At 33.8% G+C, this 14,695-nt stretch overlaps 1 protein-coding gene across 3 annotated transcripts in view; it reads left to right on the top strand.

Annotated features, from left to right (window-relative positions):
• Window positions 1–14,695, top strand: part of LOC128020287 (growth factor receptor-bound protein 14-like) — a 66,536-nt gene that overhangs the window by 1,651 nt on the left and 50,190 nt on the right. The window contains exons 2-3 of one of the 3 annotated variants that reach the window (XM_052607128.1): window positions 1,507–1,579; window positions 11,872–12,068. In XM_052607128.1, the coding sequence (XP_052463088.1) occupies window positions 11,899–12,068 (170 nt within the window). In that variant the 5' untranslated portion in view covers window positions 1,507–1,579; window positions 11,872–11,898. Of the gene's footprint in view, window positions 1–1,506; window positions 1,580–11,871; window positions 12,069–12,328; window positions 12,630–14,695 lie in introns of those variants that run through there. The other 2 variants (XM_052607129.1, XM_052607130.1) reach the window with 2 other exon arrangements.

Here is a 14,695-nt window from a genome sequence, read left to right as displayed (position 1 = left end):
TTACTACTACTCTACTAATTATGATAATTTATTATTATTATATAGTCATTTTAAATGTTGATAAAACATGTTTTTTCTTCTTTTCTTTCATTAGCTGTTTATTTTGGAGCATGTTTGTTACACTAACCAGAATGTTAATATGCCTTGGTGCTTTGCAAACACTAAATATGTAATTAAAAACTTTCATAAACATGAAAAAGTAATTCTATAGTTCCAGATCCTGTGTTTCTGATAAAGAATGAAGTGTTTACGTTTTGTTTTAATCAAGAGGGTGCAAAAATATTAGTATGTAGCAGTGACAGCAGCCTCAGTTTGATTTACACCCATCGTCTGTTCCTCTGCGTGGCTCTACATCACCCTTGCTGTGTGTTAATGATCTGCGACTCTTTTGTGTTGCCCTGCTTCATGCGCTTCAATGAAAAGACCATGTGATAGTCACTTCTCAACCGGTTCCTGCAAAGCATTTACACAGGCAACTAGCTTCAAGGAACCCCGCTTTGCACAAATAACCTCTATGTGATTTACAGTTAATTTGCTATGCATTTCATGAATATATAAAACAAATCAGAACAATTAATATTTTGGAAAGTCAGCTTTTGACTTTTAATGAGCCGTCGCTCCAGTGGTGTTTGGAACGGCAATGAGTCATTCCTATTATGCATTATGTTTTCATAGCCTTGTCATGTTTTACTACAGTATATTGCATAAAATATTAAAATCACAGTTTTTAAAGATGAAAATCATATTGTAATAATAATATTAATAATAGCTATTATTATTGAAATTGTAAAAAATAATATAATGAAGATACTGAAATACTATTTCTTTATTATATAAATTTTTACAATTTACATATACATACAATACAACATGAATGAGTGTAAAAAGCTTATCAAGTTTTAAAGCAGGATTACATTGCAAAACACATTCTATAGGATTTCTCTCTTTAGTTGGTTTAGTGAACTAGTTATCTGCACGTCTTTGCAAATGATCAGTATCAGCATTTCATGAATTTTTTAGATGGTTGCATGCTTAGTTAAATATTCAAAGGCCTGCTGTTTGTCTCCTGATAAAGGAGTGTGATTTATAATGCTGTGATTGAATGATATGATTTTAGAGAATGAATGCATTGAGTGTTATGTAACCTGCTTTATTAAACAGACTGTCTTATCATTCAGCCATTAAAAAGATAAGCAAGGAACTCAGACAAAAGGAAGCAATATTTAGATTGCATCAATATTTACCCTTCCATATATATATACACATACTACAGGCTATGCAGTTTTTGTTGCCATAGATGTAAAGGTTTTTTCATATATTTTGCTTCTTAATTCTGACATATTTCTCGATAAAACATGTTGTTCAGTGATAAAATGCAAGCTGGAACTTTAGGAATTCATTGTATCATTAAAGTGACTGTTACTACAGAAATGTTTTTTTTTAGCTATATCCCAGAATAATTGCCATTTATGAGGAAATGTATTTATATTTTGAATTGCCTTTTAGTCCACAGGTGTTTAATGATGCAAACTAAAACTAGAGGGGAAAAATCTGCAATTAAAGATCACATGGAGTCAGAGTAAGATAATCATATTATTATTTTATTTTGTTTGTTTAATTGCACAACAAAAGCAAGAAAGTTTACTAAATATCATTACATTTTAATGTTGTACATTTTTCTTCAATTTCTAGTTTATTGCTAAACCAAAATTACATTGAAAATTAAACATTATATATAGAATTATAATTTAAAAAGTGTACTGTATATAATGTTGTTTTAGTTACTGTATATCCCACATTTGTCTCTTTTATGAGGCAATATATTAGTATTTTGAATGACCTTTTAGCAAGTTTAAGCAGGTTTTCACCTCTTGTGCTCATTTTGAAAATCAAAACTAATGAATGAATAAATTTAAAAATTGAAGATTACAATAAAGCAGAGCAAGATATGGAGGTGATTTTTTTTTTTTTTTTGTTTGTTTGTTTGGTGTATTAAATATAGTGTAATTTTGCCATTAAAATGCTTTTTAACCCCCCCCCCCAAAAAAAAAAAAAAAAAATTCCAGCTTATCAGCACTACTACAGTTACATTAAAAATTAAACAAATTATAGAGAATTATAATGGAAAATGTTGTAAAGTAATGCTGTTTTGGCTATATCCCACAATAGTTGTCATTTATGAAGCAGTACATTTCTTTTCTGAATAAGCTAACAGGCGTGCACTTCTTTTACTGATTCTGCAAACCAAAACTTCAAAAAAATGCAAGAAATTAAAGATTACACAGAGATGAAGTGAAACATGTGAAGTATGCATGCTGGGACAGTTCTTTAACAAACGTGTGAGTGATTTACAGTGGCAGTGATTAGAGTGGGACAGAACAGCAGCATTCCAGAAACCTGTTTTTGTCCCAGGATGTTCTCCAACATTGTGAGATCGACTGCTCACTGTTCAAAAGTGGTGTTCAATGGCTATATTTGAAAACATCTTTTAGGGTCAATCACAGGGACAAAATAAATGCATAAATAAGAGAAATCAAGATGGGACAACACATTTTCTGACTGTTTTTAATTGACTTGGCAGAGCAAGGTATGGAGGTCATTCATTCATTCATTCAATAAGAGCAAGAAGGTCCATTAAATATGGTTTCATTTTGGTGTTATTTTTTCCCCTAAAATTCCAGCTTGTTTCTGAACTAGAATAGAAAATTACAGTTAAATTAATTACACATTATTTACAATTCTTTTTACATTTTTCCTAAAATTCCAACTTATAATCAAACCAAAATGCACTGTAAAGTTGTTTTAGCAATATGCCTGTCAAAATAAAATTATCAACCTAATTATATTTATGAACATTTACCTTTTAAAGGTGCCATGTGTCATGTCTGGCAAAAAAAAAAAAAAATCAAGTCATACTCCACATTCCATACCAGATGGGGGCAGTTTGCCTCAATTAAGTGAATTGGTCTACTCTAGAGTAACAAACGAGAAACAGCATAGTCTTTATGCTCCGCCCCTACCTCCACAACAACCCTACAGCCATAGCCGAAGCCTAAAAGGACGTTTTGCCTCCAGAGGAACGTTGGGTGATGTCAAGTGATTTTGAAACTTGACATCTTCAAGCTACTCCCCTTCACCTTTACCAGTGAATATGTTCATATTCGTTTTGCTCATATTACATTCTGAGTTGTATATACACATTCTTTGAATTAAATTAATTTGACAGACATCATTCTGTCAACACCATTGGTCAACATCCGACAGCTGATGTTGACCAAGCTAGCGCCAACCAACGTAACCAGAGCTGCCATCTCTCAAGCATTCACCGTGAGACACACGCAATTGACTCTTTTCACACGCTTTCACGCCACACATCAATTTTCTCATGCACAGAAAAACCACGGAGCAAAGAGGACACGGAGACCAACAGACTAGACGGTGCAGGTTAGTTATGATATAAAAAAATGGGTAAGTTATAGCTAGCTAATTATCAAACGCAGCTACGGTAGCCATCGTTAACATTAGCACGTTTATCAATCAGCCTTCGATACATTTCTATGTTATAACTTCCCGAAAACAAATACGCAAACATATAAAACAAATTTGATTTGTGATTCCGAGCGCGGTTGTTTCTCTGTAGCGGGTGGTTGTGGCAGGGGTCTCTTCAGCCATCCTTTCGCTCTCTTCCCTGAAGTATTGGGCTGTACTTTCCACACGATTGACATCAGGTTCAAGTACGCCCACAAGCCGTGTGAGTTATTCGTGTATTCGTTGCAGGTTGGCTGGTGGTTATGTCACCCGCATACCGCCTCCCATGGCCGAAACTGGTATTTACGACACCTGTCGGGCCAGGGCTAGTAATGCTAATGCTAATTAAGGTTGATATCTCTGCAGCACTATAACTTGACATTTTTTTTAATGACATCATCACCCTTATTTCTTCTCATTCTTTTGATGCGTGTAGGTCATTTTTTAAATATTTTAACCTCCATTTTTTACACATGGCACCTTTAAGTTAATCCATATTTACAGAAAGTCATTTAAAGTCCCTTTTTCATTTTTTTTTTTAAGGAAAAATGTGTAAAAATACACTGATACTTATAGGATACTGTATTAATATAGTATTTCAATTATTACATTTTTTTTTTCAAGATTAATTCATTTGTATAGTGCTTTTCACAATACACATTGTTTCATGTTAATTTTTATAATATCTGTTATGATATATTGTTTACACTTTATGACAATACAAGCAATCAAGCAGTTGAGATTTGCTATAAAATAAATAAAGTTGAAAATACTTATATATCCATCTTATACACCCAATTTCAACTGCATGTGTACTGCATGTATGTAAATAAAGTTGGATATAATATCAAACTTTATATATAGACGTACAATACTGCTTTTTTTAGATTTGCTATATACTATATATTTCTTTTATGTAAATGTGAAAAATACTGTCAACAGAGTTCACTGCGCACTTTAATTCAAAAGACAGATCTGTACATAGCAAAACTTTATATATTTAACATAACAGATCCTAGGGGTGTAACGATACACAAATTTGTATCGAGAATCATCGGTATGGGTCTTTCGGTTCGGTAAGATTTATCTTTCAAATTATGCACTTTTTTCAGGAAATTAAAACAATGAATTCTGTTTTGGTGTTTTTTGATGTGGCGCAACAAATCAGTGTATAAACGCCTCAGTTCAAACGGCAGCACGGGGTGCGATTCAGCTCCTCTTTACGAATAGTTTTAACGTGAAATAAACATGAATGAACAGCTCATGCAATCACTCAATCAGTGTTTCAACCATGGAAGACCTCAATTAAACAGATTGTAAACAAAATGTCATGTAGCATTTCATTTACCTCAGGAAGTCATCAGTGTCCACTGTGCATTAGTGCGCTATAAATTAAGTCTAGAGAAGAGCATTTAGCTAAGTATTAGACTACGCTATATGCTCATTATATTTTACTTTACCGTTTAGTGATGTCTTAATTAATTCATGTTTAAATAAATCAGTTATGAAACGAGTTATGAGAGGCCATGGGTTGGCAAAATGAATATATTTCAATAACAAATATAATTTTTATAATTTAGAAATTAATTTAATAAAGTTATTACAGTTCTACATTTTGTGCAATTTACATGTTTTCATACAACTTTAAAGCTGAATGTTGCTTCTTATATAAAAAAAAAAAAATAATTCAGTTTAAGTAGCCAGCATAGCTATGTCAATGTGAGTACCATAGACATCATAAATGTCATGAAGTCTTAACCCGTTTAATCCCAAAAATGTTTTTAAGGTCAAATGACTTAAAAAAGTGGTTAAAGAGTACGTGTCTTGTCTCTAACGTGCAATTATGCTCATACATGACGTTCTAAGAATAAGCGTTTCGGACCGTCCTTCACACCACAGATGCCTGAATGCTGAGCTGTAAAGCAGAGATGATGTTCGTTCCTCTGTGGGATCTCGTTAATCTGATAATTACTGCAGACAACACTGGTGATTCTAACGACAGTTCGTATTTCTGCTGCGACCTCTGACGCTGTGGTCATCTGATGAACGTCAGATGAATTAAATGAATGTGCATCGCGTATTTTAGCTCACACAGTTTTTGTCAAAAATGTACACTACGGTTTAAATGGTTTGGAGTTTTTTTTTTTGACAGAATACGTTTTTATGCTTACTGAGGCTCTATTAATTTGATCAAAAATACAGTAAAAACAGTAATATTGTGAAATACTATTACAATTTAAAATAACAGTTTTACTATTTTAATATATTTTAAAATGTAATTTATTGCTGTGATGCGCAGCTGAATTTTCAGTCTTCAGTGTCACATGATCCTTCAGAAATCATTCTACGTAATATGCTGATTTGCTGCTTAAAAATATTGATAATTATTATTATCATTGTTAAAAAAATTTTGTGCTGCTAAATATTTTTGTGGAAACCTTGATATATATATTTTTTTCAGGTTTCTTTGATGAATCGAAAGGTCAAAATAACTTATTTTATTTGAAATAGAAATATTTTGTAACATTATAAATGGCACTTTTGAGGAATTTAATACTTGCAGATTTTAATATTTTGGCAAGTCATTTCAGATGGGCTTCATTCACAACAGAAGACCAGCAATAAAACTACTACCGTGCAGTATGTTTTGCATACTGTTTTCTAACCCTAGTAAGTGTGCCAGAATGCATTAAGTAAACTGTAGTATGCTACATTATTGTCACATGACCTCATTATTTTGCATGTGAGTGACATCCAGTTATAATACTGGGAAACAATATTGCAAGTAATCAACTGTATTGCAAGTAATTGCAACTGTAAATAATATTGTTTTGTTAGTCAAGAAAGCACAATTTATATTATTCCAGGTTAAATCTCACTGGAATTGAAAAGTCAAGTCAAATGCAATGCATTATGATGTACATGTTATGTAATATGCTCTTGGCAAGATAAAGTAGAAAATCTGGGTTGTATATTCAATGCATATATAAAATAAACATACTATGGAAAATGTACATACTATGTACTGCAGCGATAGTAAGATGTTGGTATGCTATTCTCAACACCAGGGTTATTATAGTTAACTAAAACTTAATGTTTTTTTTTTATTTCAGCTAGTTATATATTTAATTTCAGCAGCTAGTTGCCAAGGCAACATTTTTAATTTTCAGTAGGGCTGTCTTGATTATCTAAAACTGAAACTGAAATAAAAATGAATAAAAACTATAGAGACATATAAAAAAAAAAAAAAAAATTACATGAAAAAAGTAAAGTTAATGTAAATTGAAATGAAAACAAAATATAAAAATAAAATATTTCAATTCAAAATCTAAATAAATTAATAACCTTGCTAAAAACAGACATACCTGATATCTTCTGAATCTCAAAATTATCTTTTTTTTTTTTTTTGCATTTTTTTTTCAGGAGAAACATCTGAGAAGCTGGCAACAGCTCATTGCAGTCTAGGAGAAACAGTTGAGATCTGGCAGAGAAGTGGGATTTTTAAAGTAAAAATGTGAAACCTTGCATTGAAGGTATCATGCATTCATTCAGTTCATGCATTCCCTGGTCAATAAACCAAAAAATATAACTAACTATATTTATATATATAATTAAACTACATCTGTTACCCAAATGACGCACTGTACACTATGCACTAATTATGTACTTAGTGTACTTATGCACTATGCACTCAAACATGTGGTGTAGGAATTATTATATAGGGTTATTTTGTCATTCATAATTTGGGTGTACAGCGATACACAATAAAGTGTTATATAAATGCCTCATTTATTCATTCATAATCAGAGTCTAATAGCCCCTCTCCCATTACTAAGTAATTGAAACTGCGACAGTTAAGTGCATGAGGCATCCAACATTCGTTTTTTTTTTTTTTTTTTTTGGGGGGGGGGGGGGGGGTGTATTTAAAGTGCCCCTATTATGCCTTCCTAATATATTCCTAATATTGTTTTGGGAGTTTCCTACAGTAGGTTTACATGCATGCAAGGTCAAAAAAACATCTTTGTTTTCTCAAAATATGCTTTTAATATCACCTCATTTTTCAACGATTCTCAAATGATTCATTTGAAGCAGTTCTAAGATTTGTTCCGTAGTCAACATCGGATTGGTTTTTAATGTTCCGCCTGGAAACAAGTATGACGTGACGCCAAACACCCTACGTTAGATGAGAGCCGACCATTAAACACTTTTGCAGCCTCATCTAAGAAGTGAAAAGAAAACAAATTCACTTTTCAATGTAAAGCGTAGGAGGGTATTATGCAAATATGTTACCCCATGACATGTAGCCATCAAGGACTCATTTAGGCTGTTCAGAGCCTATTCTTTCTTTTGTAAGACAACTTTGCAGATTGTTTACATTCACATACACGCTGCATGAAAGACAATATTCCAAATGACCTAATAAAGGCACTGTTACTTTTTAAAGTTTTTCAGTGTGAACACACTACTCGCACAATTTGTAGTACAAAACTTTATAGAATAGTGCATAAGTATGCAAATTGGGATGCAATTATATATAACTTTATTATGAAATTATTAGTTCAGCTAGTTCCCACTTTTATTTAGTGTTAACTTGATGTAAAATAACTAAAACTGAAATAAATAAAAAAATATTAAAACTGTATATACATATTTAAAAAACAAACAAATAATAATGACAAAAATAACAAAAAATTTAAATAAAAAAACAGAAAAATAATAAATAAATAAATAAAACTATTAAGAAAAACCTAACAGTATCTAATAAGTACTTAAATATGACTATATCGGCATCTGTATATATATTTTCTGTACATTATGTGTATATTATGTATATTTGTTTTTGTAATACATTTTACAGTAATTGCTCAGTAAATAATGGTACAGTGAACACCAGTCAATGCACAAAAGTCGATTTTGCTTAGCAAGAACAAAAATGGCACTGAACATTGGCTGTGAGTGCTGCGAGAGATTTGTTTATTCATAACCACTGAGATATGGAACAGTAAGATTATCAGCGCGAATGAACTTAAACGGTTGTTTAGTTATTATTTATTTTATTTTATTTTTTGCACACAGTTCATTCAGCACGTCTCTGTCACTCACTCATCTTTTCTCCTTTTAGTCAGCTTTTAAAGCTCACTTTGTGTATTGTCCTGTGGCTGTTGCTGTCATGTGAGAGAATCTGGACTGAACTGAAATAGCTGTGCCTCTCACGCCCCGCTAATGTAATTAGAATGCGTTTGCATTGACTGATAACACAAGAATGTGTTTCAACCCACCAACTATTTTGGGAGCGTCATGCTGTCCGGCTGTCTGGTGCTCTTGTGTTAGACCCAGCAGAAGTTTTGTTGATGAGACTCATGTAAACACTCTTGTTATGTTTACAAAGACGTGTGTTTACATGAAACACAAGAAAAATACTTGCCAGTAGAGATGTGCATTTTTCTAGTTTTAATTGAAAGTATTATGAATGTATATATATATATATATATATATATATATATATATATATATATATATATATATATATATATATATATATATATATCATATAATATTCATTATTTATTTGCACATTTAAAAAGAACCCAGCCTTGAACAAGTGCTGTACAGAAAATAGAAGTCAAATAAAAATTCAAATTATAATCTATAAAAAATGAAAACACTAAAATATATAAAATATGATTTAGACCCCTTAGAGTCATTATTTGCTGTTGCATGTCATAATTTGGTTTTGTTTATTTGTATTTTGCTCCTTTTTTTGAGAGAGAGAGAGAGAGACGTAATAGAGAGATGAGAGGAAATGGTCCCATGCCAGATTCAAATCTTTATCAACCATTCCTGTTCTGTCTTTATTCCTACCCAGTCAACAATAAATAAAAAAATGTAAATAGAAAGACATGCATCACAGCTCATTGCATCAACCAATGCATTGAGCATTAAACCATCTGATGTTTTGCATTGCATATCTAACAGTAACAAATGTTTCATGTTGGAAAGTTGAAATACATAATACTGCATTTTCCCTTTCACTATGTTCCAGTTTGTTTTACAAATATTCGAAAGTCTTGTTCTTCTGTCTTTATTTGTGATGCAACGTTAATGCAACAGACAAATGAGTACAAGAGCACAGTATGAGACCCATGATGATGCCTGAATCGGTATCAGCGGATCCATAATTTGTGAAGTATATGTACATTCAGGCATCTCATAATGATGGATAATCACCTCAGAGCTGTGTGGCACTTGTGTGGGTGGACAAAAAGTCAGTGCAGTAAATGTGGAAAAGCACTAAAGTTTAAAACTGTATTGTAATAGTCCTCCAAAATACTCTAACTGAGAGCTGTGCTATAAACATGACTGGCACAAATAATTTAGGGCAGTATACTTTGTGTTTATTACATCTTGCTATGAAACTCTGGCTGGAGGGACTTTGACCAAAGAGCAGAACATTAATACTTGATCTTAAAGGTGAATTTGTAATGAAGACAGATGTTTGCATCTGATAGCAGGGTTCAGATCTCTTATCTTTCTTATCTACTGTATCTTTATTCTCTGGGCTGGTTGTGTGGTATTTGTAATCTAAAGTGACAGAACAACAGGAAGACATTCATTTCAGCATAGTTTCTAGCACCATTAGCTATTTGTTTCCATCCAAAGTTGCAAATAAAGCTTATGCGCAGAATTAAAATATTGCATAAAACGTGTGAATAAAGTACATTTCAAAGGTGTTTTTTTTTTTTTTACAGTAATTGATTACTTTAAGATTAATTTCAGTTTCACAGTATACCTACATGGTACTGTAATGATGTAATTCAGAATTAAGTCATCAGTATACTACTGTAAATCATTCATTTTATAAATCTATAGCCGCCCTCTCGCGGCTGTAGATGGTAATGTTTTCTTTTGATTCTTGGTTCTAAATAAATGCGTCTTATAGTCCAGTGCGACTTATATATGTTTTGTTCCTCGTCATGACGTATTTTTGGACTGATGCGACTTATACTCAGGTGTGACTTATAGTCCGAAAATACGGTATATGATAAAAACACTCACCCATGTCATTCCAAACCTGACACTTTTTTTTATGTTTCAGTCCTTTTTCCATCCTGCAGTGTTGTTCACGTTATTTGAAATGATCATGTTAATTTATACTGGTTTGGTGTTGGTCGATCTGGTAGATAAACCAGCATGCTCTTTCTACTAGGTCTGGTTAAGTTAGTTAAGGTGCTTATGTTTCATTTGAAAATTCAGTCATAATTTTTGTTCAAATCCTGTATGACTTTCTTTCTTTTGCTGAACACAAAAGATTATGTTTTGAATGTTCGTTTGGATACTGGTTTCCATGCAATCTGGCAAAAATCAACACAATGTATAAAAACTAAAGACTGCTGTAAAAATGCAATGTAATAATTTCCATCTGTTTTTATTGTATTAGTGGTCAATCTGACCCACATATTTTTATGTACAAAATAAACTGCATAAGCACACAAACACTCTAAAATTATATATATATATATATATATATATATATATATAAACAGACACAAAAAGTTACTATCTGCATACTGAGGGGATAATAACAACTAAATAGAAATAGTATCTAATGTTATTTGGACTTAGTCGAAATCAGAACTGAATAAGAAGTTGTGAGATATAGAATAATATAGAATAGAATAATATAATTCTGAGGAAAAAAGTCAGAACTGCAAAATGCAAATATGTAAATGGATTGCAAAGATTGCAAAAAAAAAAGTAAGAATTTTGAGTTTATATCAGAATTGCAAGAAACAATGTGTGAAATGTGGGATAAAGTCACAGTTGTCTTTTATTTAGTAATAAAGTGCTCTAGTTAAGAGTACAGGTCTCTTCATTAGTCTGCATCTTATCTGAGGAGCTCAACCTCCACGCATGTCTTCAGAGCAGCTGTGGGTGCAGGACAGAAGAGGAAAGTCCATGACAAAGGAACAGTAGGTTTTACTGTCTGGCCGACCTCCAGCTCTCATTACCGAGCTATGTTGCATACCAACAACCAAGAAACCTTTAGTCTGTCTAAGCAGGTCTGCGAGGAAAAGAGTTTTTGAGGCTGGAACTTGTGTGTGTGCAAGAGCAAGCCAAGCTCATTCAGGAGTCATAGAGTTAAAAATAGCTTTATAGCAGATCATGTTTTGGAAGGAGGGATCTACTTCCCAGGCTGGGGCAGCACAGGCTGAGTGTGTGTGTATGCGTTTGTGTATGTGCATGTGTGTTTTTGTGGTAGCAGCAGGAGCGCGTTGACTTCACACACAAACACATTCTTTTCTGGGCCTGTCCTGATGTTGTCTGTCCTGTCTTGTGCTCCAGATGAGCTGCTGGATGTAACCTGGCTCCATGAGTGCTATGAATGACTCCCTGGATGAGACGCCCAGCCTCGGGGAGAAAGCCGCTATATTTCAGGGAACAAGTGGCAGTGGGAACATCACTGGGTCGACCTTCATCCCATTACACTCACCCTTGCACCCGCCCAGTGCTGCTGTCCCCACGCTCCTCAAAGGAAATAGGTAGGACACGCTTTCTACTGCAACTCATTTTTATGCATGCAAACATCCACTATGTGTACACACTGTATAATAAACAACTATCTGGTTCCCTACATCAACACCATACCTCATTTCTCACCGGTTAATCGTTAACGTGTCCAATGGGACAAGCAACAGAGCAGCCTTTGTGCTCTCTGCAATGCCTATGTCAAAACACTGTAGACTTTGTACCTGTGAAGAGACAGGTTGAGAGCAACAAAGCTGGAATCAAATCAAGCACCTTTTACTTTCCAGCTCTTGGGAGGAATTGCGAGGAATCACGAGGGACTTTATGTCACGTCTTCCACGTGCGATACGGTAGCTGTGAGATCATTAAGGCATGGCTCAAATGTGGCCCTCGAAAGACAACTCTTAAGTGTTTATTTGTGCCATAACCAACAAACAACTGAGCTCATTGATATATAGACACACAAACATAAATTCACCCTGCTGCGTTCCAGCGTCCTTAGATTAGGCTGAACGGTTTTTCATATGCAGGTATGCTTGTCGTTTTGAAAGGTGGAGACACTCTAGGTGAATAAGGTAAAATAGATTTCACCATACCTCCCCAGTTGACTGATTAAGAATCTAATTTTTTTTTTTGCAATACAAGTATTCTGAAATGTTATGTTTAATTACTAAATTGAGGTATTATCTAATTAAATATGCATTGATTTGCATGCATTTACAGAACAGAAATATGAATGCTGGTTAAAGGCAGGTTCAAAATTACTATTTCTTTTTACTGAAATATTAAAGTCAAAGGGATTTTGAACAAACCCTTCTGTAAAAAAAACTTCAGAATATAGATATAGATAGTAATACAACAGTTATGCAGTTTGGTGTAAGTGCTACTAAATAAGAGAATTAAAAAAATTAAAAATCTTTAAAGATATGCATTTTAATTCAAATCTACAGATGCAAATAGACAAAGTGCATTGAAATATATAGCATTGAAATATATATATATATATATAGAATAAGTTTCAGGAAAATGAATCAGTCTCTCTCTTTCGCTCTCTCTCTCTCTCTCTTCAGTCTTCTCAAGTATTTATTCCTTTTCATAGTTGGGTGTGCCAGCTGAAATAGAGCAAAACACACACAGATAGACCAAATGAGTTGCAGCCACTGCAAGTTACTCTTTATACACATTGTATTATTTTCATTACATATAAAAAAGAGATTTTACATAATGGAAAGTCTATTTTAGAACTATGAACCGGTAATGCATTGAAAAGAATTGTAACAAAATTATATTTATATTTAATTCCACATATGTATAAGGCAGTTCAGTAATTACTAGCTTTAGGATGAAAATAATCCAACATTTCTTAAAGCTCCTAAAATCAAGCTTTATTTTCTTTAAGCAAACAATGTGGGTGAAATATGACCTGTGCATTTTCTTGAGATTTACCCATCAACAGAACTCTCTAAACGGATTATAAATAAGCACATGATCACACAGCATCTGACTGCGGTTCTTTGCTTTACACCGGGCCTCCGGGGATCGTTCAGGTACTGCTGATGAAGTCATCTCTGGCTGAAGACCGACTGTTGCCTGGGAGACGGGACTTCAGTCATCCGATCTGTCATCATATGACATCAGCCGCTGCCTCACACAGCTGCTGTCTGCTGCGCTGAGAATGCAGAACGTCTGGTTTATGAAATATCATTCGCATCTCAGATACTGTTTTGATAACGCAAGTTATCTCTGCGGAGGCCAATTTGAGTTTCACATATATACTTTGTCATTTCAGTGAGGGTTATTATTATGAACTAAAACCATAAAAACATTTCATTACGTAAATTTTAATTGAAAAAAAAAACACTTATTTTATTTCAGTTACTTGGAGACATTCCTCATTTCCTCAAGTGAAACTTTTTATGCATTTTGACTGTTCGTTTACACGACAATGGCGGTTTGGGGACTGAAAACACATATTTTTGAAAACGGGATTCAAAGTGCAAGTTTTTGGAAATGGCCCCGTTACTGTTTCCATGTTGTTACAGCCACTGCTATAACACAAAAGAGGGATGACACAACGGCTCGATCAAAAGGGGAATTTATTAATTAAACGGAATATAACAACAAGTGGGAGAAATTAGACAGGAAAAATAAGAAGGATAAACACAGAAGAGAGCTCAGCTCCGACTCGGGACGGCCGCTCAAGTTCCGCCCCTGAAGTGTGGGAACTTGACTTCCTTTAAGCTCACGTAAATAGTCCACACGTGTAGAGGATCTGCTAAATCAGAACAATGGTAAATCACGCTTTACCTGCCCCTAGAGGGCAGGCAAATACATAAATATACATGCATGTAACACCTTCATCCCCCAAAAGTGAACCGTCACCACAAGAAAGTGCATCTACTAAAAGACACCTTTCTCAAAAACATACGTTACCCACAGGCCTATCCAATCCGGGATAGGGCGTCAGCGACCACGTTGTCCCGACCTCTGACATGTTTAATGTCAAGGTCGTATGGCTGCAAGTATAAACTCCAGCGCATAAGACGCTGATTAAAATTGCGCATGGAGTTCAAAAAGATAAGCGGATTATGATCACAATACACAAGGATTGAATAACAGCTGGACAAATACACCTCGAAAT

The sequence above is a fragment of the Carassius gibelio genome, chromosome A9 (assembly GCF_023724105.1).
Source record: "Carassius gibelio isolate Cgi1373 ecotype wild population from Czech Republic chromosome A9, carGib1.2-hapl.c, whole genome shotgun sequence".
Taxonomy (NCBI): domain Eukaryota; kingdom Metazoa; phylum Chordata; class Actinopteri; order Cypriniformes; family Cyprinidae; genus Carassius; species Carassius gibelio.
Note: the sequence above shows the minus strand (reverse complement) of the source record. Positions and strands in the feature narration are given on the sequence as shown.